The sequence below is a fragment of the Panthera tigris genome, chromosome A1, assembly GCF_018350195.1.
Source record: "Panthera tigris isolate Pti1 chromosome A1, P.tigris_Pti1_mat1.1, whole genome shotgun sequence".
NCBI classification, from domain to species: domain Eukaryota; kingdom Metazoa; phylum Chordata; class Mammalia; order Carnivora; family Felidae; genus Panthera; species Panthera tigris.
In genome coordinates, this window is record NC_056660.1 from 89,969,631 (window position 1) to 89,991,125 (window position 21,495).

The following is a 21,495-nucleotide window of genomic DNA, read 5'->3' on the forward strand; positions in this document are numbered from 1 at the left end:
CCAATAGAAAATCCTCCAGAGGAGGATACCACCAGCAGCAGCCTCAGATTATCTCTACAGTTTTCATATGTACTGTCCAACAAGCCATCAAAAATACCAGACATACTAGAAGACCAAACAACCAAAAAACAGGAAAAACAAAGAATAGTAGATCCACAGAAATACAAATATCAGAAATATAATAGACTTTAAAATAACTTCAAGTATGTACAGGAAACTGATAACAAGATGGATAATTTCAGAAATAATGGAAGAAGCAAAAAAAAAAAAGATAAATGGAAATGTGAGGACTGAAAGTAGGAACCTCACAGAAGGTTTAATATCAACTTAAATATAACTGAAGAAAGGATTTGTGAACTGGAAAACAGGTCAGGAGAAAATATTCAACCTGAAGCACAAAAGGAAAAAGAGAAAGAAAATACAAAAAAGGTCACAAGAGAATTTAGATGATGATGACAAAAAATCTAACATACATGTAATTCAGGTTATAGAAGGAAAAGAGATAGATTGAGGCAGAAGCAATATTAGAAGAGAAAATGGCTGAGAATTTTCCAAAACTGACAGACATCAAACCACAGATTCAAGTAAAACACACTAACATATGTCATTGTAAAACAAAAAAGAAAAGCAAAAACTTTAAAGCAGAGAAAAAAGATATATTACTGCTTTTTTTTAAATTTGTTTTTAATGTCTTTATTTTTGAGAGAGATACAGAGAGAGACAGAGTGTGAGTGGGGGAGGGACAGAGAGAGAGGGAGACACAGAGTCCAAAGCAGGCTCTAGGCTCTGAGCTGTCAGCACAGAGCCTGATGCGAGGCTCGAACCCATGCACTGCGAGATCATGACCTGAGCTGAAGTCAGACACTTAACCAACTGAGCCACTCAGGCGCCACAATATATTACTGCTTTTTGATTGAGAAGAAATTCACATAACATCAAGTTAACCGCTTTAAAGTGAATAATGGTACTTAGTATATTCACAGTGTTGTGTAACCACCGCCTCTGTCCAGTTATAAAAAGCTTTTATCACCCCAAAAAGCAAACCTCTGCCTATTAAGTAGTCGCTCCTCATTCCACCTTCCCCTCCAGCCCCAGGAAAATACCTATCTGTGTTCTGTCTGTGGATATACCTATTCTAGATCTGCCATGTAAATGGAATGTAAAAAAAAATGGAATCATACAAATTATGTAATCGTTTGTCTGTCTTCTTTCACTTAGCATGATGTTTTCAGGAACCATCCACATTTAACACGTACTTCATGCCTTTTTATGGCTAATAGTCCAGTGTGTGTGTGTGTGTGTGTGTACATATATACACACTATAATTTGTTCATCCACTCATCTGTTGATGGACACTTTGGCTGCTTCCACCTTTTGGCTATTGTGAATAATGCTGCTCTGAATTAGTGTACAAGAATCTGTTTGCATCTCTCTCTCCAATTCTTTTAGGTATATACCTGGGTGTGGAATTGCTGGGTCCTATGGTCACCATTCCCACCATCAATGTACAAGAGTTCCAGTTTCTCTACATCTTCATCAACACTTGCTGTTTTCTTTAAAAAAAAAAAAAAAGTCATTTCAAGGCTTAGGTCTTGAACTCAGGTTGTGAGTTCAAGCTGTGTACTGGGCTCTGTGCTGGGTGTGAAGCCTACTTTAAAAAAAAAAAGACAAAGTACAAAATTTTAATTTTGATTGAGTCCAATTTGTCTGTATTTTCTCTGGTAGCTTGTGCTTTAGGTGTCATATCTAAGAAACAATTGCCTAATTCAAGGTCACAAAAACTTTCAACTTTAGCTCTTACATTTAGGTGTGTGATCCATTTTGGGTTAATATTTATGTATTAGTGTGAGGTAAGGGTCCAACTTCATTCTTTTGCATGTGGATATCCATTTGTTCCAGTACTTTTGGAAGAGATTATTCTTTCTTCTTTCCCCCTTTGAAGGGTCTTGGCACCCTTGTTAAAATACGAGCAGAGGTATCTGAGTGGCTCAGTTGGTTGAGCGTCCGACTTTGGCCCACATCATGATCTTGTGAGTTGGAGCCCCGCATCGGGCTCTGTGCTGACAGCTCAGAGCCTGGAGCCTGTTTCAGATTCTGTGTCTCCCTCTCTCTCTGCCCTTTCCCCATTCATGCTGTCTCTCTCAAAATAAATAACCGTTAAACAAATTTTTTTTAATTAAAAAAAACGTAATATATGAGTTTGTACATTCTCAATTGTACTTCATTGATCTATCTTTATGCTAATGCCACACTATATTACCGTACTTTTATAGTAGCTTTGAGATCAAGAAGTATGAGTCCTCCAGCTTTGTTTTTCCTTCTTCAATATGAGATATGTTACTTTTAAAGTAGCAATAGAACTGATAGAACTGATAGCAATAGACTGATAGTTGGTGTCTTGACAAACAATGAAAACCATAAAACAGTGACGTGAAGTGTTAGCGGGGAAAAAAACCCTCTCAACCTAAATACCTAGGAAAAAATCCATCAGAAATAAATACGTATAAAATAATTCACAAGGATGAAAAGTACAGCATAGGGAATACAGTCAATAATAACTGTAATAACTTTGTGTGCTAACAGATGGTAACTACACTGTGGTGAGCATTACATAATTTGTAGGGTTGTTGAATCACTCACTGTTGTACATCTGACACCCATATAACATTGTATGTCAAGTATACTTCAGTAAAAAATAAAATAAATGAAATGCTTCGTTCCAAAAATAATGAATAAAAAAGCAGACAAACAAGCCGTTTTCCAACAAACACAAATACCGAGGGGGAATTCTTCAGGAGGAAGGACAGTTATTCCATACAGGAACATGGAGGTGCGGGAAGATTAAAGAGAGAGAAAATGGTAGATACTGGTTAACCTGAATGACAGTTGATGTATAAAACTCTCAGTAGTAATGTCCTGTGGAGATTACCTGACATCAGTTGCACAAAAGGTAGAAGAGGGTAAAAGTGCTCTTTAGATATTTGCATTGCCCAGGAGTAAGTAAAAATACTGATTTGTATTAAGACTTTAATAAATCAAAGATACATGTTGTGATCAGGGTGACAACTAAAAACAGTAGTAAAATAGTCTCTAGACTAGCACAGTCACTGAAAGAATAGGAAAATAATATGTAATAAACTTATAGAGGTAAAAATAGAATGACAAAATTATCCAAAAGAAGAAATATTTTTTTAAAATAGAGGAGGGAGGCCTGGGTGGCTCAGTCAGTTGAGCGTCGACAGTTGATGTCGGCTCAGGTCATGATCTCACGGTTTGTGAGTTTGAGGCCTGTGTTGGGCTCCACACTGACAGTACAGAGCCTGCTTGGGATTCTCTCTCTGTCTCCCAGTCCCTGCCCCGCTCATTTTCTTTCTCTCTCTTTCTCTTTCTCTCTCTCCCTCTCCCCCTTTCTCCCTTTCTCAAGATAAATACACTTTAAAAAATTGCTTAGGGGCACCTGAGTGGCTCAGTCAGTTAAGTGTCCCAACTTCGGCTCAGGTCACGATCTTAATGGCTGGTGGGTTCAAGCCTCATGTCAGGCTCTGTGCTGACAGCCCAGAGCCTGGAACCTGTTTCAGATTCTGTATCTCTCTCTCTCTCTCTGCCCCTTCCCCATTCACCCTCTGTCTCTCTGTCTCTCAAAATTGAATAAACATTAAAAAAAACTTTTTTTAATTGCTTAAAAAATAAAAATAGGGGCGCCTGGGTGGCTCAGTTGGTTAAGTATCTGACTTACACTCAGGTCATGATCTCACAGTTCACGGGTTCAAGCCCGCATCAGGCTCTGTGCTGACAGCTCAAAGTCTAGAGCCTGCTTGGGTTTCTGTGTCTCCCTCTCTTTCTGCCCCTCCCCCCCCCGTCTCTCTCAAAAATAAACATTAAAAATAAAAAAGAGGAAAGGAACATGGAACAGGAGGGGCAAATAAAAAACAATAAAATGATAAATTTAAATCTCAATTTGTCAGTAATGAATATAAAATGATTACTCAAATGCAAAGATAGACTAGAATTAAAATTTATAAACACACATGCACATCTATATGTGTGACACTTCTTTAAGGAGGCAGGACTGTTGAAAATACAATGATAGAAAAATATAGATCATGTAAACATTAACCAAAAGAAAATCATTGCTGTATAAATATCAGACAAATATGCCTTAAGATAAAGAGGGACATCTCATAATGATGAAAAAGTTAATCCATCATGAAGAAAACAATTATAAATTTATGTACCTAATATATGCTCAAAATATATGAAGCAAAAATTGACATCTAAAAGAACTAACAATTCCAACATCATATATTGGGAAGTTTATACACATCTGTTTTTAACAAGCAAATACTCGTCAAGGATCTAGATTCGAACACCATTAACAAGGATGTAATTGACATATATATAGCACTCATCAACTACAGGATATATATTCTTTTCAAGTGCATATAAATCACTTACTAAAATAGACCATGTACTGCGAGATAAAGCAAATTTCAACAAACATATAAGATTGAAATCATATAGAGTATGTTTTCTAACCAGTGAAATTAAGTTAAAAATCAATAATGAAATGGTAATTAGAATGATCCCTAGACATTTGGAATCAAGTAATATACTACCTTTTTTAAAGATTTTATTTTTTTAATCTCTACACCCAATATGAGGCTCGAACCCACAACCCCAAGATCAAGAGTGTATGCTCCACCCACTGAACACACCAAGCACCCCTCAATTAATATATTTCTAGGGGCGCCTGGGTGCCTCAGTAGGTTGAGTGTCCGACTTCGGCTCAGGTCGTGATCTCACAGTTTGTGAGTTCAAGCCCCACATGTGAGGGTCACTGTTGTCAGCATGGAGCCTGCTTCGTATCCTCTGTCCCCCTCTCTCTGCCCCTTCCCCACTCAAGCTCTCTTTCTCTCAAAAATAAATAAATAAATATTAAAATAGATGTGTGTGTGTGTGTGTGTGTGTATATATATATGTTTCTATATATATATTTCTAAAAAGCTTATAAGTCAGAGAAGAAATTGCAGTGGAAATCATTTTAAAATGTTTAATTGAATATGGATATAAATATGACATATCAAAATTTGTGTAATACCAGTAAAGTCATTTAGAGGAAAATCTGTGACCTAAAATGCATATATTAGAACAGAAAAAAGCTAGAACTCAGTGTTCTAAGCATTCCTCCCAAATAAAAACCAGCAAACTAAATCAAATGAAGAAAATACTAAAGATCATAGATGAATTCAATGGAAAACAAATCTACAATAGAAAAAAATCAACCAAGCACAAAGTTGTTTCTTTAAAAAGGCTAGTAATAAAACTAACAAATCTCTGCTATCAAGATAAAAGACCCAAATGACCAATATAAGGGATGAAAAGGGGGCATCAGTATAGAGCCTACGCATGAAAATAAATAATAATAAAGTTTATAAAAATAGAAAATAGAATGGTGGTTACCAGGGCTGGTGGAAGGAGGGAAAAGGAAGTTGTTTAATGGATACAGAGTTTCAGATTTGCAAGATGAAAAGTTCTGGAAGTATGTTTCACAGCAATGTGAATACACTCAACACTATTGAACTATACACTTAAAAATAGTTAAGATGGCAAATTTAATATTCTGTGTTTTTTACAATAAAGAATTATAAAAGGATATTATGACAACTTTATGTTAGTAAATTCTGAAATTTAAACGAAACAGACAAACCCCTGAAAAAATGCAAAGTACCAAAATTGACACAAGAAAAAATTGGAAATTTGAATTCTGTATCTAGGCAATAAATTAAATCAGGAGTTTAAAAATCTTCCCCCAGAGAAAAGCTCTAGGCTTACATGGTGTCAGTGGTGAATTCTCTCTAACATTTCAGGAGGAAATGACACCAATCTTACACAGATTTATCCAGAGAAGAGAAAAAGAAGAAAACTTCCCAAGACTTTCATTGAGACTAGTATACCATTACTACCAAATTATAAAAAAGGATATTACCAAAAAAAGGAAAAATTACAGGTTAATTTCTTTTATGATTACAGATGCAAATACACTAAATAAAATATTAGCTCAATGAATCTGACAATATATAAATAGGAAAAAATTGCAACCAAGTTGGATTCATTAAAAACTGCCAGGTTAGGAGAGCCTGAGCGGCTCAGTTGGTTGAGCATCTGACTCTTGATTTCTGCTCAGATCATAATCTCACTGTTCATGAGTTCGAGCCCCACGTCAATCTTAGCACTGATAGTGCAGAACCTGCTTGGGATTCTTCCTCTCTCCCTCTCTCTCTCTCTCTCTCTGACCCTCCCCCACCTCAAAATAAATAAATAAAATTTTTTAAAAACTGCAAGGTTGAAAATCAGTGTGATTCAACACATTAACAGAATAAAAGTGGAAAGTCATGTTTAATAGATATAGACAAAGCACTTGTTAAAAATTCAACATTCATTCCTGAATTTAAAAGAGTGTTTAGGGCACCTGGCTGGCACAGTCTGAAGAGCATGATCTCAGGGTTGTGAGTTCAAGCCTCACATTGGGTGTAGAGATTACTTAAAATTAAAAAAGAAAGGAAGGAAAGGGAAGGGAAGAAAGGGAGGGAGGGAGGAAGGAAGGGAGGGAAGGAGCGAGGGAGAGAGCAAGCATAGAGGGAGAAAGGGAGGGACAAGCAAAGAAAGGAAGAACATTCAGCAAACTAGAAAAAGAACACTTCCTTAACCTAATAATGTGTATTTTCAAAACTACAGCAAGCATCATATTTAATGATGAAATATTAAAAACTTTTCCTAAGATTGGAAATCAGGATACCTGTTGTGACTATCTCTTTAAATATCATATTAGCAGTCTTAGCCATTATGCTAAAGGAACCAAAAATATAAAAGATGTGAGGATTGGAAAGGAACAAATAAAACTCACTACTTATAGACAACATAGTAGTATATATAGAAAATCCAAAAGATTCCACAAATAAACTCTTAAAATGAATAAGTAAATTTAGCAGGGTTAATTGTGCTTCTATATACCAACAATAAGCAAATAAAATGAAAATTTTTAAAAGGTACCATTTACCAAGGCATCAAATAAACATCAAATACTGATGAATAAATCTAAAAGAAAATGTGCAAGCCTTCTACACACAAAAAAATATTAAGCATTATAGAGAGAAATAAATGAGTATACCAGGTTGATAGTGTGTAAGACTCAATGTTGTAAAGATGTTAATTCTTCCCAAGTTGATCTATAGATTCACTGCAGTTTTTTTTTTTTTAAGTTTACTTATTTATTTTGAGAGAGAGAGAGCATGTGCTCAAGCTGGGAAGGGACAGAGGGAGTGGGAGAGGGAGAATCCCAAGCAGTCTCCTCGCGGAGCTTGGTCTCAGGAACTACGAGATCATGACCTGAGCTGAAATCAAGAGTTAGTTGCTTAACAAGCTGAGCCACCCAGGTGCCCCTAGATTCACTGCGGTTTTCATCAGATCCCAGTAGGGGTGTGTATGTGTGTGTGTGCATGTAACTTGGCAAACTGATTTATAAAATTTATGTAGAAATGAAAAGAGCCAAGAATAGCAAGACAATCGTAAAGAATGATAAAGTGAGAGGACTTATAGAAATGATGTTAAGACTTTTTAGAAAGGTATGGTAATTAAGACTGAGTTATTGATGGAAGGATGGACAAATAGCTTAGCAGAGCAGTATATAGTCCCAAACAACCATGCATTTTATCGACACCTGATTCACATCAAAGGTAGCACTGTATAGCAGTAAAGATAAAAACAGGCTTTTCAATAAATGGTGCTGGGTCAACTGAATATCTATAAAGAAAAAATGAATCTTGATTCCAACTTCATACCACACTCAAAAATTAATTTGAAATGGAGCATAGACTTAAGTGTGAACAGCAAAACAATGAAGCTTCTAAACAATCTTCAAAACCTTAGGATAGGCAAAGATTTCTTAAACAGGACTCAAAAAGCCGTAAAATAAAAGTGTGGTCCACACTAAAATGAAGAAATTCTGTTAATCAGAATAGATTATTTTGGAAGAAGACATATGCGGTACTTATATCTGACAAAGGATGTCTATTCAGAAAAAAAAAAAGAAAAGAAAAAATGACTGACTACCTGATGGGGAAATTAGCAAAATAAACATACAGGCATTCTGCACAGCAAAGGAAACCATCAACAAAATGAAAAGGTTACCTACTAGAGACCTCAGGAAGACGGTGGAGGAGGAGGATGCTGTGCTCACCCCCTTCCATAGACAGGTCCAGGCACTGACAGAACAGCTCTTCCACAGATAAAGACATAAGGAGATCACATTGAGAAGGATAGGAGGGACAGAGCATGGGTAGGGAGCCAGACTCCCAGCAGAGCAAGCCACAAGCAGGAGGGATATAATAGGCACAGAGGTCCTCCCTGAAGAGTGAGGTGATCACTCCCCACATCCAGCACCCCTGGGTCTGAGGGCCCACACTGGGAAGATGAGCCCCCATAACATGTGGCTATGAAAATCAGTGGAGACTCAGCAACACCTGGGACCCCAGGACACCTGGAGGACTATAGGAATTTGAGACTGCTCTTAAAAGGCCGGCATGCTATGTACCTCAGCCCAAGACCCAGCACAGAGGCAGCAGTTTGAAAAGCACCTAGGTTATATGTGAAGATTTACTAACTAATTTTAGGGCATGTGCCAGAGGGGCAGGGATCTGCAGAAACTTTCTTTGGGAACAGAAGTGTTTTGGGGCACCATTTTTCATGCCCTCCTTCAGCCTAGCTAGCCAGACACTTGTGGGAGCTCGTTCTCTCCACCTACCTTGCTGGCACCACTCACCCCACCTGGTTTTCACCTGTAGAGCTGCCCCATCCAACCCTCCTGCCCTAGCAGGCACTCCGCCAAGGCAGATCTCACCTTGCCACACCTGGCAGGCAGCCTCAGCTCAGACTAGCGTCCCCCACAAAGCGACCACTGCCACACCACACCTGGTGAAAAACAGTGCCCCCCAGCAAAGCAGCTCCTGCCCCAAGAAAGGGAAAAGCCAGCCCCACCCACCAGCACTGTGCCAGAAGCTGTGGCTGGTCCCCTGAGCCAGCTGCACTGGGAGCTAATCACACCCACCAGCACGCCCACAGAAGCTACCACTGACCTCTCAGCCAGCCATACTGGGAGCCAGTCCTGCCCAGCAGTGTGTCCTCAGTAACTACAACCAGTCATTGCAGACAGCTGGGCTGAGGGCCAGCCGTGCCCACCAGTGTGCTTGCAGCAGCTGCAGCCTCCCACACCAGGGGCCAGCCTCACCCATCAGTACACCCACAGCAGTTGTGACCTAGCCACAGCAGGAGGGTGCTCACAACCAACTCAGAGGACATCCCAGAAGTGCCTGGCTCTGCTAACCCGGGAAATTGCACTACTGGGCACAACAGGATGCCTTCAATGCAAGGCCACTGCTTTCACGACCAAGAGACTTTGGCTGACCTACGTAATACATAGAAACAAACACAGAGAGTCAAACAAAATGAGAGAACAGAGGGATATGTTAAAAAAAAAAAAAAGGCAAAACATCAGAAAAAGAACTACATGAAACAGAGATAAGTAACTTACTTGATAAAAAGTTCAAAGTAATAGTCATAAAGATGGTCACCAAACTTGAGAGCTGAGTTGATGAACTCAGTGAGAACTTCAACAAAGGCCTATTTTTTTCATAGTTATTTATTTTGAAAGAGAGAGCACAGGCTGGGGAGGAGCAAAGAGAGAGAGAGAGAGAGAGAGAGAGAGAGAATCCCAAGTAGGCTCTACACTATCAACATGGAGCCAGACGCAGGGCTCGAACTCAAGAACCATTGAGATCATGACCCAAGCCAAAATTAAGAGTCAGTGGCTTAACCGACTAAGCCACCCAGGTGCCTCAGGCATAGAAAGTATTTTTCAAGGGGTGCCTGGGTGGCTCAGTCAGTTAAGCTTCCAACTTCGGCTCAGGTCATGATCTCATGGTTCGTAAGTTTGAGCCCCATGTCAGGCTCTGTTCTGACAACTCAGAGCCTGGAGCCTGCTTCAGATTCTGTGTCTCCCTCTCTCTCTCTACCCCTGCCCCACTCACACTCTGTCTGTCTCTCTCAAAAATAAATAAACATTAAAAAAATTTATATTAATATATTTTTTAAAAGGAACCATCAAGAGGCACCTGGGTAGCTCAGTCAGTTAAGTGTCTAACTTTGGCTCAGGTCATGATCTAGAGATTTGTGGGTTCAAACCCCACATCGTGCTCCGCACTGACAGCATGAAGCTTGCTTGGGATTCTCCCTCTCTCTCTGCGCCTCCCCTGCTTGCATTCTCTCTGTCTCAAAATAAATATATAAAAACTTAAAAAAAAAGAACCATCAAAGCTAAAGAACACAATAACTGAGATGAAAAATACACTAGAGGGAATCAATAGCAGATTAGAGGATGCAGAAGAATGGACTGTTGATGTGGAAAGTAACCAAGCTGAAAAGCAAAAATAATAAAGAATTTTTTAAAATAAGGATAGGTTAAGGAACCTCTGGGACAACACCAGGCATATGAACACCCACATTATAAGGGGTCCCAGAAGGAAAGGGTGGATACAGAAAACTTATTTAAAGAAATATTAGCTGAAGACTTTCTCTTTTTTTTTTTTTTAATGTTTATTTATTTTTGAGAGGGAGGGAGAGCATAAGTGGGGGAGGGACAGAGAGAGAGAGGGGCGGGGGGCAGGGGAGAGAATCCAAAGCAGGCTCCAGGATCTGAGCTGTCAGCCCAGAACCCAACACAGGACTCAAACCCACCAACTGTGAGATCATGACCTGAGCCAAAGTCAGATGCTTAACCAGTTGAGCCACTCAGGCACCCCTGAAGACTTTCCTAACGTGGGAAAGGAAACAGACATCCAGGTCCAGAATACAGAGAGCCCCAAACAAGCTGAAGCCATAGAAGTCCATGACAAGACACATAATAATTAAGATGTCAAAGATTAAAGTTAAAGAGAGAATTTTTAAAACAGCAAAAGCAAATAGTTATGTACAAGGGAAACCCCTAAGGCCATGAGCAGATTTTTCAACAGAACCTTTGCAGACTTGGAAGAGATATGAAAAGTTTCCCAAACAAACAAAGTTAAAAGAGTTTATCACCACTATACTGGCCTTATAAGAAATATTAAAGGGATTTTTTTTTTAAGCAGGAAAGAAAAGGCCAGAATTAGAAGAAAACACGAAAGGAAAAAGAATTCACTAGTAAAAGCAAGCATATAGTAAAAGTAGTAGATCGATCTCTTATAATGCTAGTATGAAGGTCAAAAGACAGAGTAATAAAGTCAATTATATCTCCAAAGATTAGTTAAGAGATACACAGAATAGAAAGATGTATAAAATGTGACATCATGTATATCAAATGTGGAGTGGAGGGGAAACATGTAGTGCTTCTAGAATGTGTTCTAAGTTACTGTCAATGTAGACTATAATATACATAGGATATTATATAGGAACTTCATGGTAATCACAAACCAAAAACTCGTAGCTGTTACACAAAAAATAGAGAAAAGAGTCCAAGCATAACATTAAGGAAAGTCATCAATTCACAAGGGAAGAAAGCAAGAGAAAAAGAAAGGAAAAGAGAAAAATTACAAAAAGAGCCAGAAAACAGTTACAAAATGGCAGTAAGTACATACATATCAGCAATTAGCTTAAATATAAATGGACTAAATGTTCTGATCAAAAGATATAGGGTGACTGAATGGATAAAAAATGAGATCCATCTATATGCTCACTTTAGAGCTCACTTTAGAGACTCACTTTAGACCTAAAGGTACATACAATTACATCCAGACAGAAAATCAACAAACAGTGGCTTTGAACAACACATTAGATCACATGTACTTAGTGAATACGTACAGAACATTCCATCCAAAAATAGCAGGATACACGTTCTTTTTAAATGCACATGGAACATTCTTCAGGATTGATCACATGTTAGGCCACAAAACAGTCTCAATAAATTTGAAAAGATTGAAATCGGGGCACCTGGGTGGCTCAGTCAGTTGAGCGTCTGACTTTTTATTTCAGCTCAGGTCATGATCCCAGAGTTGTGGGATCCAGTCCTGCATTGGGCTCCGCGCTGAGTGTGGAGCCTTCTTGGGATTCTCTCTCGCTCCTCCTCTGCCCCTCTTCCCCACTCTCTCTCTCAAATAAAAAAAAAATAAATTAAAATTAAAGAAAATAAAATTTTTACAGCTCAATAGTATGAAAACAACCCCGTTTTTAAAATGGACAAGAGATCTTAGCAAAACACTTCCCTACAGAAGATACACAGCTGGCTAATAATATTACTGCATGAGAGGATGCCTAATATCAGGGAAATACAAATTAGACTCCCATGCTCCTACTTGAATGGCCAAACTGTAAAAGATTGACCATTTTAAGTGCTAGTGAGGATGTGGAGGACCTGGAGCTCTCATTTACTGCTGGGGGAATGTTCAGTGGTACTTTTAGAAAAGTAAGCATACAGCCACACAGGCGCTCCAGCCTTGGGTATCTACCCAAGAGAAAGGAAAGCACGTGTCCTTACTCAGACTTGTACACAGATGTTCATAGCAGCTTTATTTATTTGTATGTTTGTTTTTGTGAGAGAGAGAACACAAGTGGTGGAGGGGCAGAGAGAGAGGATCCCAAGCAGGCTCCATGCCCAGCTTGGAGCCCAACTTGGGGTTCGATCTCACAAACCATGAGATCATGACCTGAGCTGTAATCAAGAGTCGGCTGCTTAACCGACTGAGCCACCCAGGCGCCCCCATAGCAGCATTAGTTATAAGAGCCAATAAATAACTATACGATTCCACTTACATACAGTGCTGGAAAGATGTATTTACCTGAGGTTAGAGGTAGGGCAGGAAAAGGAGAAGAATCAGCAGAGACACTAGGGAACTTTTGGGGGTGACGGAGATGTTCACCATCTAGAATCTGGCCATGGTTTCATAGGTGTGTGCAAACTGTGCACTTGAAATACATGCATTTTGGCATATGTTATGTATACCTCAGGAAAGCTGTGCAAACAAATCAGTCGTTCAGAAGAGGAAATGTAAGCATGGCTTCGCTCTGAATAGCAGAAATGGTCTAATAGTGTAAATGCTGAATTTTTTATCAAAATATCATTATATTAGGGAATGGAAAGTAGAGGTAGATGTGGTAGAGAGGAGGAGAGCGTGGAAATCCTCATCCTCCATACTGGAGACTCAGCAGATAAAGTCTAACACTAAACAAAAAAAATAAGGAAGGACCAGCTCAGGCATATTGTTTAGAGACATGGAGGTAAACACCACAAGAATCTGGTTAAAGTGGCTGTCTCTGAGAGAGAGGCACCAGAGATTACTGGTCTCAATAACACATGTGGAATTTGCTGTCTAAGCCATGTGAAGGCATAACTCTAATATAAATAAAAACTTTTTAATGCTTTATCAGAGCCTCAAAGCCACAACCTCCAGTTTATACAGCTGTAGAAGGAGCTGGTGTGTGTGTGTGTGTGTGTGTGTGTGTGTTCCGTGTGTGTGTGTGTGTGTGCGCGCGCGCACACGCGCGCGCACACATGGAACACACACACACACATACCAGGCTCCTCCCTGAACAGGTATTCAGGTGGAAGGTACAGAAGGAGGCCTCTACAGATTGCAAGGCCCTGGGTAGAAACCTTCATATTTGCAAAGCACCAGGCGGCTTTTGCTTTCAAAAGCTCCAGGGGTTAATCTCATAGGGACCCGAACATTGGGATTTACATGTTTCTTTTTTTCTTTTTTTTTTTAACGTTTATTTATTTTTGAGACAGAGAGAGACAGAGCATGAACAGGGGAGGGGCAGAGAGAGAGGGAGACACAGAATCTGAAACGGGCTCCAGGCTCTGAGCTGTCAGCACAGAGCCCAACGTGGGGCTCGAACTCACGGACCGTGAGATCATGACCTGAGCCGAAGTCGAACGCTTAACTGACTGAGCCACCCAGGCGCCCCGGGATTTACATGTTTCTAATGTGCACAAACTAAGGGATGCCCAAATCCTTTCCATTTCTCTCATGGTAAGATCCCCAAATGGAGATTCTTTAGAAAATATGATGCTTTGAAGATAATGTGTCTTCTTTCCTCCGAGCTACATGGGAAATGGAGGCCTGATGACCTATTAAGTCTGTGTTTCCTGTTCCTTTTCCAGGTGGTCACTTCTTTCATCGAAACTCCTTGTCTCCTCGGAGTCTGGTGTATGAAAGTGAATTCTCCACAATCGAACCCTCTTTGGACATGTATGATGAGAACAAAACCTGATTTTTCTAAATGGGCTCTGGGGGGTCACCTCTTTTGTGATTTGATTTATGATCACCTTTCTTATTTTGTATTCTTCTGTCAGCGTCCATTGTGGAAGAATGGCAGGGCTTTCCAAGCACAGATTGGGGCTCAGGGTTAAACTGCAAGGTTCCCCCAAGGTGAGGCTTTGAGGACAGTGTTATTGTCCAGGTGACCTTGGAGCACTGAAAACCTGTCCAAAGCTGGGCCAGGAACATGGGTCCCAACAAGCCTGGCTGTTCCCGGAGAAGAGCAGGGGCCCAGGGGTCAATGTTGCGTTGCAAACATGTCTCTGAGTAATTACATGCATATTCTGTGTCAGGGTGATGTTGGGATTTTTAAAATACCTTTTGTGCTCCCCACTTACAGTGCGTACTTAAGCTTGCAGGTGACACTCCTCACTGACGTGGGGCACAAGTTGCTGCTACGTGGCCCACTCTCTATCTTCCTGTCTCTTCTCCTACTTTCTGTTGAGGAGCCTCTTGCCAAAGGTTCCTGAGAGAAAGGCTTGCCTTTCGTCCCTCCTCTGAGACTACCACCCAGCACACCACGGTGGGGCTGCCGGCTGTGCAGGGCGGGCAATCTTGCTCATTGCCGTTTCCAGCCCCCCTCCTAGAGCATGACACAGGGGGCCAAGTGCTTTTGTGACCACCGAAGCCCTGAAGGCCCTGACCCCGAGGCCTGTGGACTTGTCTGCTTGGCATCTGCTGAGGTGTGAGGAGAGGTGGGCCCCACGAGGACAGCCTGGCAGTCTTCTCTGGGTGACCTTGGAGTGATGGCCAATGGGTGTCAAGCCCAGAACAACTCTGAGTGTTTTCTTGAGATCAGACCACCTCCTTGCTGTTAGATACCAGATGAGCACCCCTCTTCAGTCTTACTAGTCTGACCCAGTTGCCTCCTACCAGCCTTGGCATGAAGAAGGCACAGGGGCTTACAGAAAAAGACACGGTGGCCAGCACGGCGGACATCAGGGACACACGTGCTCGCCCCACACGCCTGGGGATGACATCACGTTAACGTCACAAGAAACATGTACGTGAAGAGTAATACCAGCACAGAACCAGGACAAGCAAATCTGTAAAACAAATTGACGCCTCCTTTTTGCTCAAGGACACACTGCAGATCAGCCTGTTTCTCCTTTCAGTAGGAGCCATACAGAGATGTAAATGTGTTCAGGTCCTAGATCCTTCTTATGAGAATGGAAACTTCAGCCTCCATATGCTTACATCTGGCAGCAAACCACTCAGATCTGTGACCCCCCCCCCACCCTGTGATTTTTATTAACTCTGTAAAACAGAAAAACAAGGTGGACACTTGCCGTTTTTCCCTGTGCAGCTGGCTTCTCCCTTTTAAGTGTCTATTCTCATCACATGTTGCTAGGATGCCTCAAAACACAGTTGCGCCCCCGAGCAAAACCCCTCAGAGAACCAGGGTGGTGATAGCCATTGGGAACGTCACCTCCCAGTGACCACTGGCGTTATGTCCATAATCATTTGAGGCTAGAACAGTGCAGGATTTTTAAGGTCTTAGCAGCTTTTTCTTTTTACTTTTAACCAAGGGCTTCTATTTGGTTCTTTTTTTTTCCTTTTTATTGTCTTTGTAGTACAAAAAAATTTTTGATAAACAGTTTCAAGAAAGCACTGTTCAGAAAGACAGGTTTGCCCCACTGGCTCTGTGGTGAGGGAATGAGTCTCAAGGAGATTAGAACTCAGTGTTCCAGACACACACCCAAGTTTGTGTTTGCTTTGGCTCATCCAACAGGGAAGATAGCTCAATTCTGACCGTGTTGTCTGTACCATGACCTTGTTTTCCTGCATCAGAACTGAGATCCCAGCAGGGCACTCTCTTCTGATTTGTATGGTCTCACAAAAGCATAGACATTAAATTTTACTCAAGACATTCCTTTACTGAAAAGGAATGAAGTGACCTGAGAAAAAATTAAAAACTCAGACCCCTAAATATCTACGTATTAAAACATATTTGAATTTCTGGTAAATCTAGGACACACCTTCACTGTCAAATAACCAAGGAGGCATTTCTTACAGGGGAATTCACTCAGAATAGTGCTCTGGGTCCCAGCTTGACACCTTTTCCCTAAAAATTGAGGCCACTTTTCTGCTCGGCTACAGAACGTCCTGCCTTTGTCAGGAGAGACAGTAACTTCTATGTGGAGGTCATACACTCCGGGAATAGCAATATTTGTCCCAAATAACAGCCTCTTTGCTGGCAGTGGTGCTGGAGACTTCTCTGTGGAGCCACTCCAGGGACCCCAGAGAGCGGGGTAGGGGTCTGGGTGAGACATCCTTCTCAGCACCCCTACATCTGAGAAGTTCGAGGTTTAGAAGCAGTTTATTGGCCATACAGGCCTGGTTGAGGTTATAGAGAGACCAGACCCTCTTCCCCAGCATATGAGGATCTCAGTTGTTCCAAGTCTTACAGCCACAGTGGTTAGCCAGGAAGTGTAGATAGCTTCTGAACGTTTTTTTTGTGTGTGTGTGGGGCAGGGAGGGTTACTATTTGAAGAACAGAAGGGACAGAGGAACAAGTCGCTTACACCGCAAACCCTCTGTCCCTCCTGCGGACTGCTCTGAGCTGGGCCTGGCTCCCACCTCTTCCTCCCAGCATGGCCTCCACCCCGTCCCCAGGCTGTGCCTGGTGCAGACCTCTCAGCATGCACCGCAGGATTCTTGTGGAGTGGGGTCTGGGGTAGCCATAACCATCACCTGATCAGCCAGGAATTGGGTCGTTACAGTTAAAATGCAAACACTTAGGATTTGGTTGTGTTTCACTTCCGGAGTGAGCAACTGCCCATAGCCCTCTTTTGCTGGTCCGTCAGGGAAAGGGAAGAGGCCACTGGCCAGGAAACAACAGAAGGGCCAGGCATGGCATCACCCAGTAGTGGGTGGGTAGTGTGTCTGTCCAGGGCTCCCGGCCTCTGCCCCCTCAGGGGAAGACCAGCTCTACTCCTGAGTGGTTAAAGACACCTCACCAAGTCTGGTGAGGCCGGCTTTTGAAGGAAGGCTCCATTCCCCAGCCCCTCCTCAGGCCTGACTCAGAGGAACTGCCAAGGGGTGCGCTTCCCTGAACACCCATTTGGACTGTACTGCCAGCTGCCCTGCTGCACCCAGCAGCCCAGCTTCCAAAACACGCAGTTGCTAAGGGTTTAAACAAAATAAGGTTACTGAATTTGACTGACCTGAAATTTCCTATGGGCTCTGTAAACTCTTCTCGTATTCTTATTACCCCTCACACCCCCATTCTTTCCATGATCTCCCGTTAAATGAAACTGGTTCCCAAAATGCTGTCTCCCCATTAACCTTTATCACTTAGGCTGTGGTTCTGCTATAGGCAAACAAGGAGGTGGTGTTAATGTCAGGTCCCCCTGACAAGCGGTTGCTGTTCCTAAATGTCATGGAACAAAAACACTGGTTTCCAGGAAGTAGAATTTATAAGGAAAAGAGTAGGATTACGAGGCTAATTTCCTCAACAGACCTTTATTCAATTCTCACTATTTGCTACACTCAGAGTTGAGGGGGCTCCAGGGATCATGAAGACTTAGGCTGTTCTAGAACACTGGCCAACTGCGCTGTGAAGCGAAATACAATGACGGTGAGTCATGGAGATGGGGGTTTCCCCGGGGTGCAGAAGGAGGGGCACCAGGCAGCCATGAGAAGGCAGGATGGGAATGCATACTGCCCCGCCCCATGAAGACAAGGGATGAGGAGCAGGAGACTGGCAAGGGCATGGGTCTCACTCCCAGGGCTGTGGGGAGGGCCCACATCTCTGGGAAAGAGCAAGAGTGAGGAGGGTATGGACCAGAGAGACACTGCAATGCCCAGGTGCTGAGGCCTGCCCCAGGGCCGAGGGCTTCACTGTTAGGCCCGAGCCCGGGGTCCCACCAGCCTGAAGAGGAAGTCCAGGTGACTAGTCTCGGTGACCCGGTAGGTGTTGGTGGGACCCAGGGAGAGCCCCTGTGGGGACACTTTCCACCTCCCTCTAGTGGGAGGCCTGGAGGTGTAGCTCTGGATCTCAGGCAGCCTGAGGTAAGGAAAGGGCGGTCAGAATTCCTGGGAAGCTGTGTTTGAAAGGAATAGGTCACCTAGACCTACCAAAGTAGCCCCCATGTAATCCCTGCCCCTCAGATGCCCCAAACCTTCTCCCTCCTCTCCCCTTCTCCTTCTTTCTCCCCCTCCCTCCCTCCCTACACCCCCCCTACACATACACATAGGTGTGTACACAAGATATACGCACTCACACACGTATACACTCACAACAGTTAGACTCCCCAGAGAGGCTCTCCAGCCAGGCCTGGCGTTCCCTTCATTCAGATGATGGTGGGAGCCAGAGTGGGGCTGAAATTGCCCAGTGACATGAGAGCCAGGCTTGGGAAAAAGCCCTGGGGACACCAACATTTAAGGGATGAGCAGAAGGAGCAGGTGTCGGCAACCAATTTAGTTTAAACCACTGGGTGGGACTTCCCTCTTCAAGAAAGGAGGTGATGGCTTGAGGGGCGGAGGAGTTGGCCCTCACTCACTCCCAGAAACAGAGTTTGGACTGATTGACCTGAGCACTACTCCCAACACCCGAGGAAAGGATCATTATCACAGGGCAACTGTTAGGACACCCACAGCTTGAAAGAAGTGTCTTCCCTGCTAAGGGCACTTGTCACAAGAGAGGTGCGTCTGCTTGTGCCTTGTGGCCTCGTTGGTAAATCATTCCAAAACCTAGTGGGAAAAGGAGAAAATGAGCGCATATGTTCACATGACATCCATGGATGTTTCGCAAGACTGGGAAACTTACACATTTTAAGTCTCGTAACATCAGAGGAAATCCAGAAAGAAGGATACAGAGGTAAGGTGCCTGTGTTGGCTGCATGGAACTGTGCTTTGCTTACCATCCTGCGAAACAGCAGCAAGAGCCAAGTGTGGCAGAAGGGGGAAAGGTCTCCCCTCCCCTCCATGTCCCACTCCGAGACAGAGACCCTAACTAGCTGGCGTCTTCCCCGCCCCCTCTCTAGGGCTCCACCAGGGTGCTGGTGGAGTCAGGAAGGTTGTCTTCTTTCTTAGGCGTATCCTGAAAGATCCCCACTAACTGAGCCTTGACAAGGAGGGCCCAGTTGGCACCCTAGTAGGCAGGGGGTGATATCAGTCCCCTGTGATCTCTAGAGCTGCATCCCACCAGCCAGCCTCAAGTGACTGTGGAGGGGAAGGGGTGCCGGCTGCCTCAGCTACTTAGAAGGACGACATGTCTGCACCCAAGACTTGGCTCTCACTGTCTCACGGTCTAACAAGACCCCATGGGGGCCCCCAGCCCACAACCCAGGACTTACCTGGGATTTGCCCTCTGGCAGTTCACTCTAGCTCAAGCCTTTTTTTTTTTTTTTTTCCTGTTTTCTTCACTCTGACTTGGGGGAGAAGGAAGATACTTTGTGACAAAAAAAAAAAAAAAAAAGAAAACAAATTTTCAAAATTTTGAATTTCATGCAAACGAGTACTAAACTTTCAGAAGGATTCAGTGCTGCTGAAATCCCTCAGACCTTCTTCCTGGGCTTTCCTAGTTCCTCCCATTGAATCTTCTACATGCATATACCACAAAAGACCAAGGTTCAAGGTGGCACCAACCGGCCTGGCATCCTGAAAGGAAAGAGTTTCTCTGAAACGGCAGGCCCAAGGAGTGTTGCCAGGGGCCCAGAGACAGCTGCCAGAGCCCCGGTGCTCAAGCCAAGGGTGGTGTTGAGAATCAGCGGAAGCGCCTTTATAAACCACACACATTCTCCTTTGGTGGAAAAGCCAAGAGAGGGAGGAAGTCATTGGCACCCTTTTCTTTGCCGCAGTGGATCTTGAATCTCCTGGGACACAACCTTGAGGATCCCCGGCCCAGTCAAATGCTGGCCTGAAACGGCTCATTTCCCACCAGTCCACTGTCATCCGCTTGGGTGGACACATGTGTAGGGAAGACACATGTCAGTTGGTCATCTGGCAACCCTGGCTGGCCTTCATCAGCTCCTTACCCCCTCCACAATCACCCTCTCTTCAGCTCTCTTTAGGACTCTCAGCAACTGTCAAAAGCCCCAGATGATCGTTCTGAGCTATATTTTTACAAATTTAACCCAGCACAAAGTGGATCCTAATTTGTTTTCAGAATTACCCTTCATCCACAATTAAGTCCAAGTGTATTTACACTGTGTGATATTAAAGGACTATTCTAGTGACTGGTAGGTACTGAGCTGAGATGGCTATAAAGACAAAAGGTGGGGTGGGGGGTAAGTAGACTCTAATATCCAGGCCATTTCTTTCCCTTCACTCAAGTAAGCTGTTGCTAAGTAGGTTACCTGCCTGCTGACTGTATGCTGTGTGGACAAAGTCAACTGGCTGTGGCTAGTGTCTGCGTCCCCAGCACCTTTACTGGGTGCCCAGCCTGAAATGACACATGCCTTCCTAGAGAGAGCACTGTGTCCTACATCCCCCTGGCTTGCTGAGCCAACTGGAGTAGGGGCACCCTTGGCTGATGCTTGGGGCCAGAATCTAAAGCCAAGTCTAAAGCTGAGAACGAGAAGCAGGGTCCACTCCCAAGTGGCTGTGGCTCTGCCTAAGGAAACCTGACCGGTGTGATCACAGAAACAAAAGACTCCAAGCTATGAAATGCTATTTGGGGTATGGGGAACAGTGTCACCTACTAGAATAGTCTTCTTCCTGTACAAGAGGAGTTGGTCCAAACTGAAGGCTACGTATGTCACAATTGTTTTTGACCCTCAGTAGCTTTTGTACTCATATAAAATATTAAAGTTACCCCTTTCATATTTGGGTCATTCACAGAGCTCTCTTATTCTGGGTTCCTGCTAACTATGCACAACATCTCAGAGGATGGCATACAAAACTATTTTTCTAACTGTAGCACAGGTAATTTGGGGTGGGGGAGGCTTGGGATATACCTAAATGTGGCAAATGACTTATCTTCCACCTTGAGGGATGAAAGGGAAACTATGCACTTGAATTTTAACTCACCAATGGATAGCTTGTGCCAGAAAAAACACACATCAAATAGCCCAAAAGCAAAATTGCTCATTTGCTTCATTTGGGGGCTCACTGTAGGGGGAGTTACTTTGTCTAGAACACAGATTACCTGCGAGTAAAATGTGAGCTGATTATTGGCAATCAGATCTTATAAGCCCTTTGAAAT

At 43.0% G+C, this 21,495-nt stretch overlaps 1 protein-coding gene across 1 annotated transcript in view; it reads left to right on the forward strand.

The window, feature by feature from the left end:
• The window catches only part of RNF130 (ring finger protein 130), a 140,186-nt gene extending 120,368 nt beyond the window's left edge, over positions 1–19,818 (forward strand). The window contains exon 8 of the mRNA XM_042981944.1: positions 14,189–19,818. Within this exon, the coding sequence (XP_042837878.1) occupies positions 14,189–14,298 (110 nt within the window). The 3' untranslated portion in view covers positions 14,299–19,818. The remainder of the gene's footprint in view (positions 1–14,188) is intronic.
• The last annotated feature ends 1,677 nt before the right edge of the window (positions 19,819–21,495 follow it).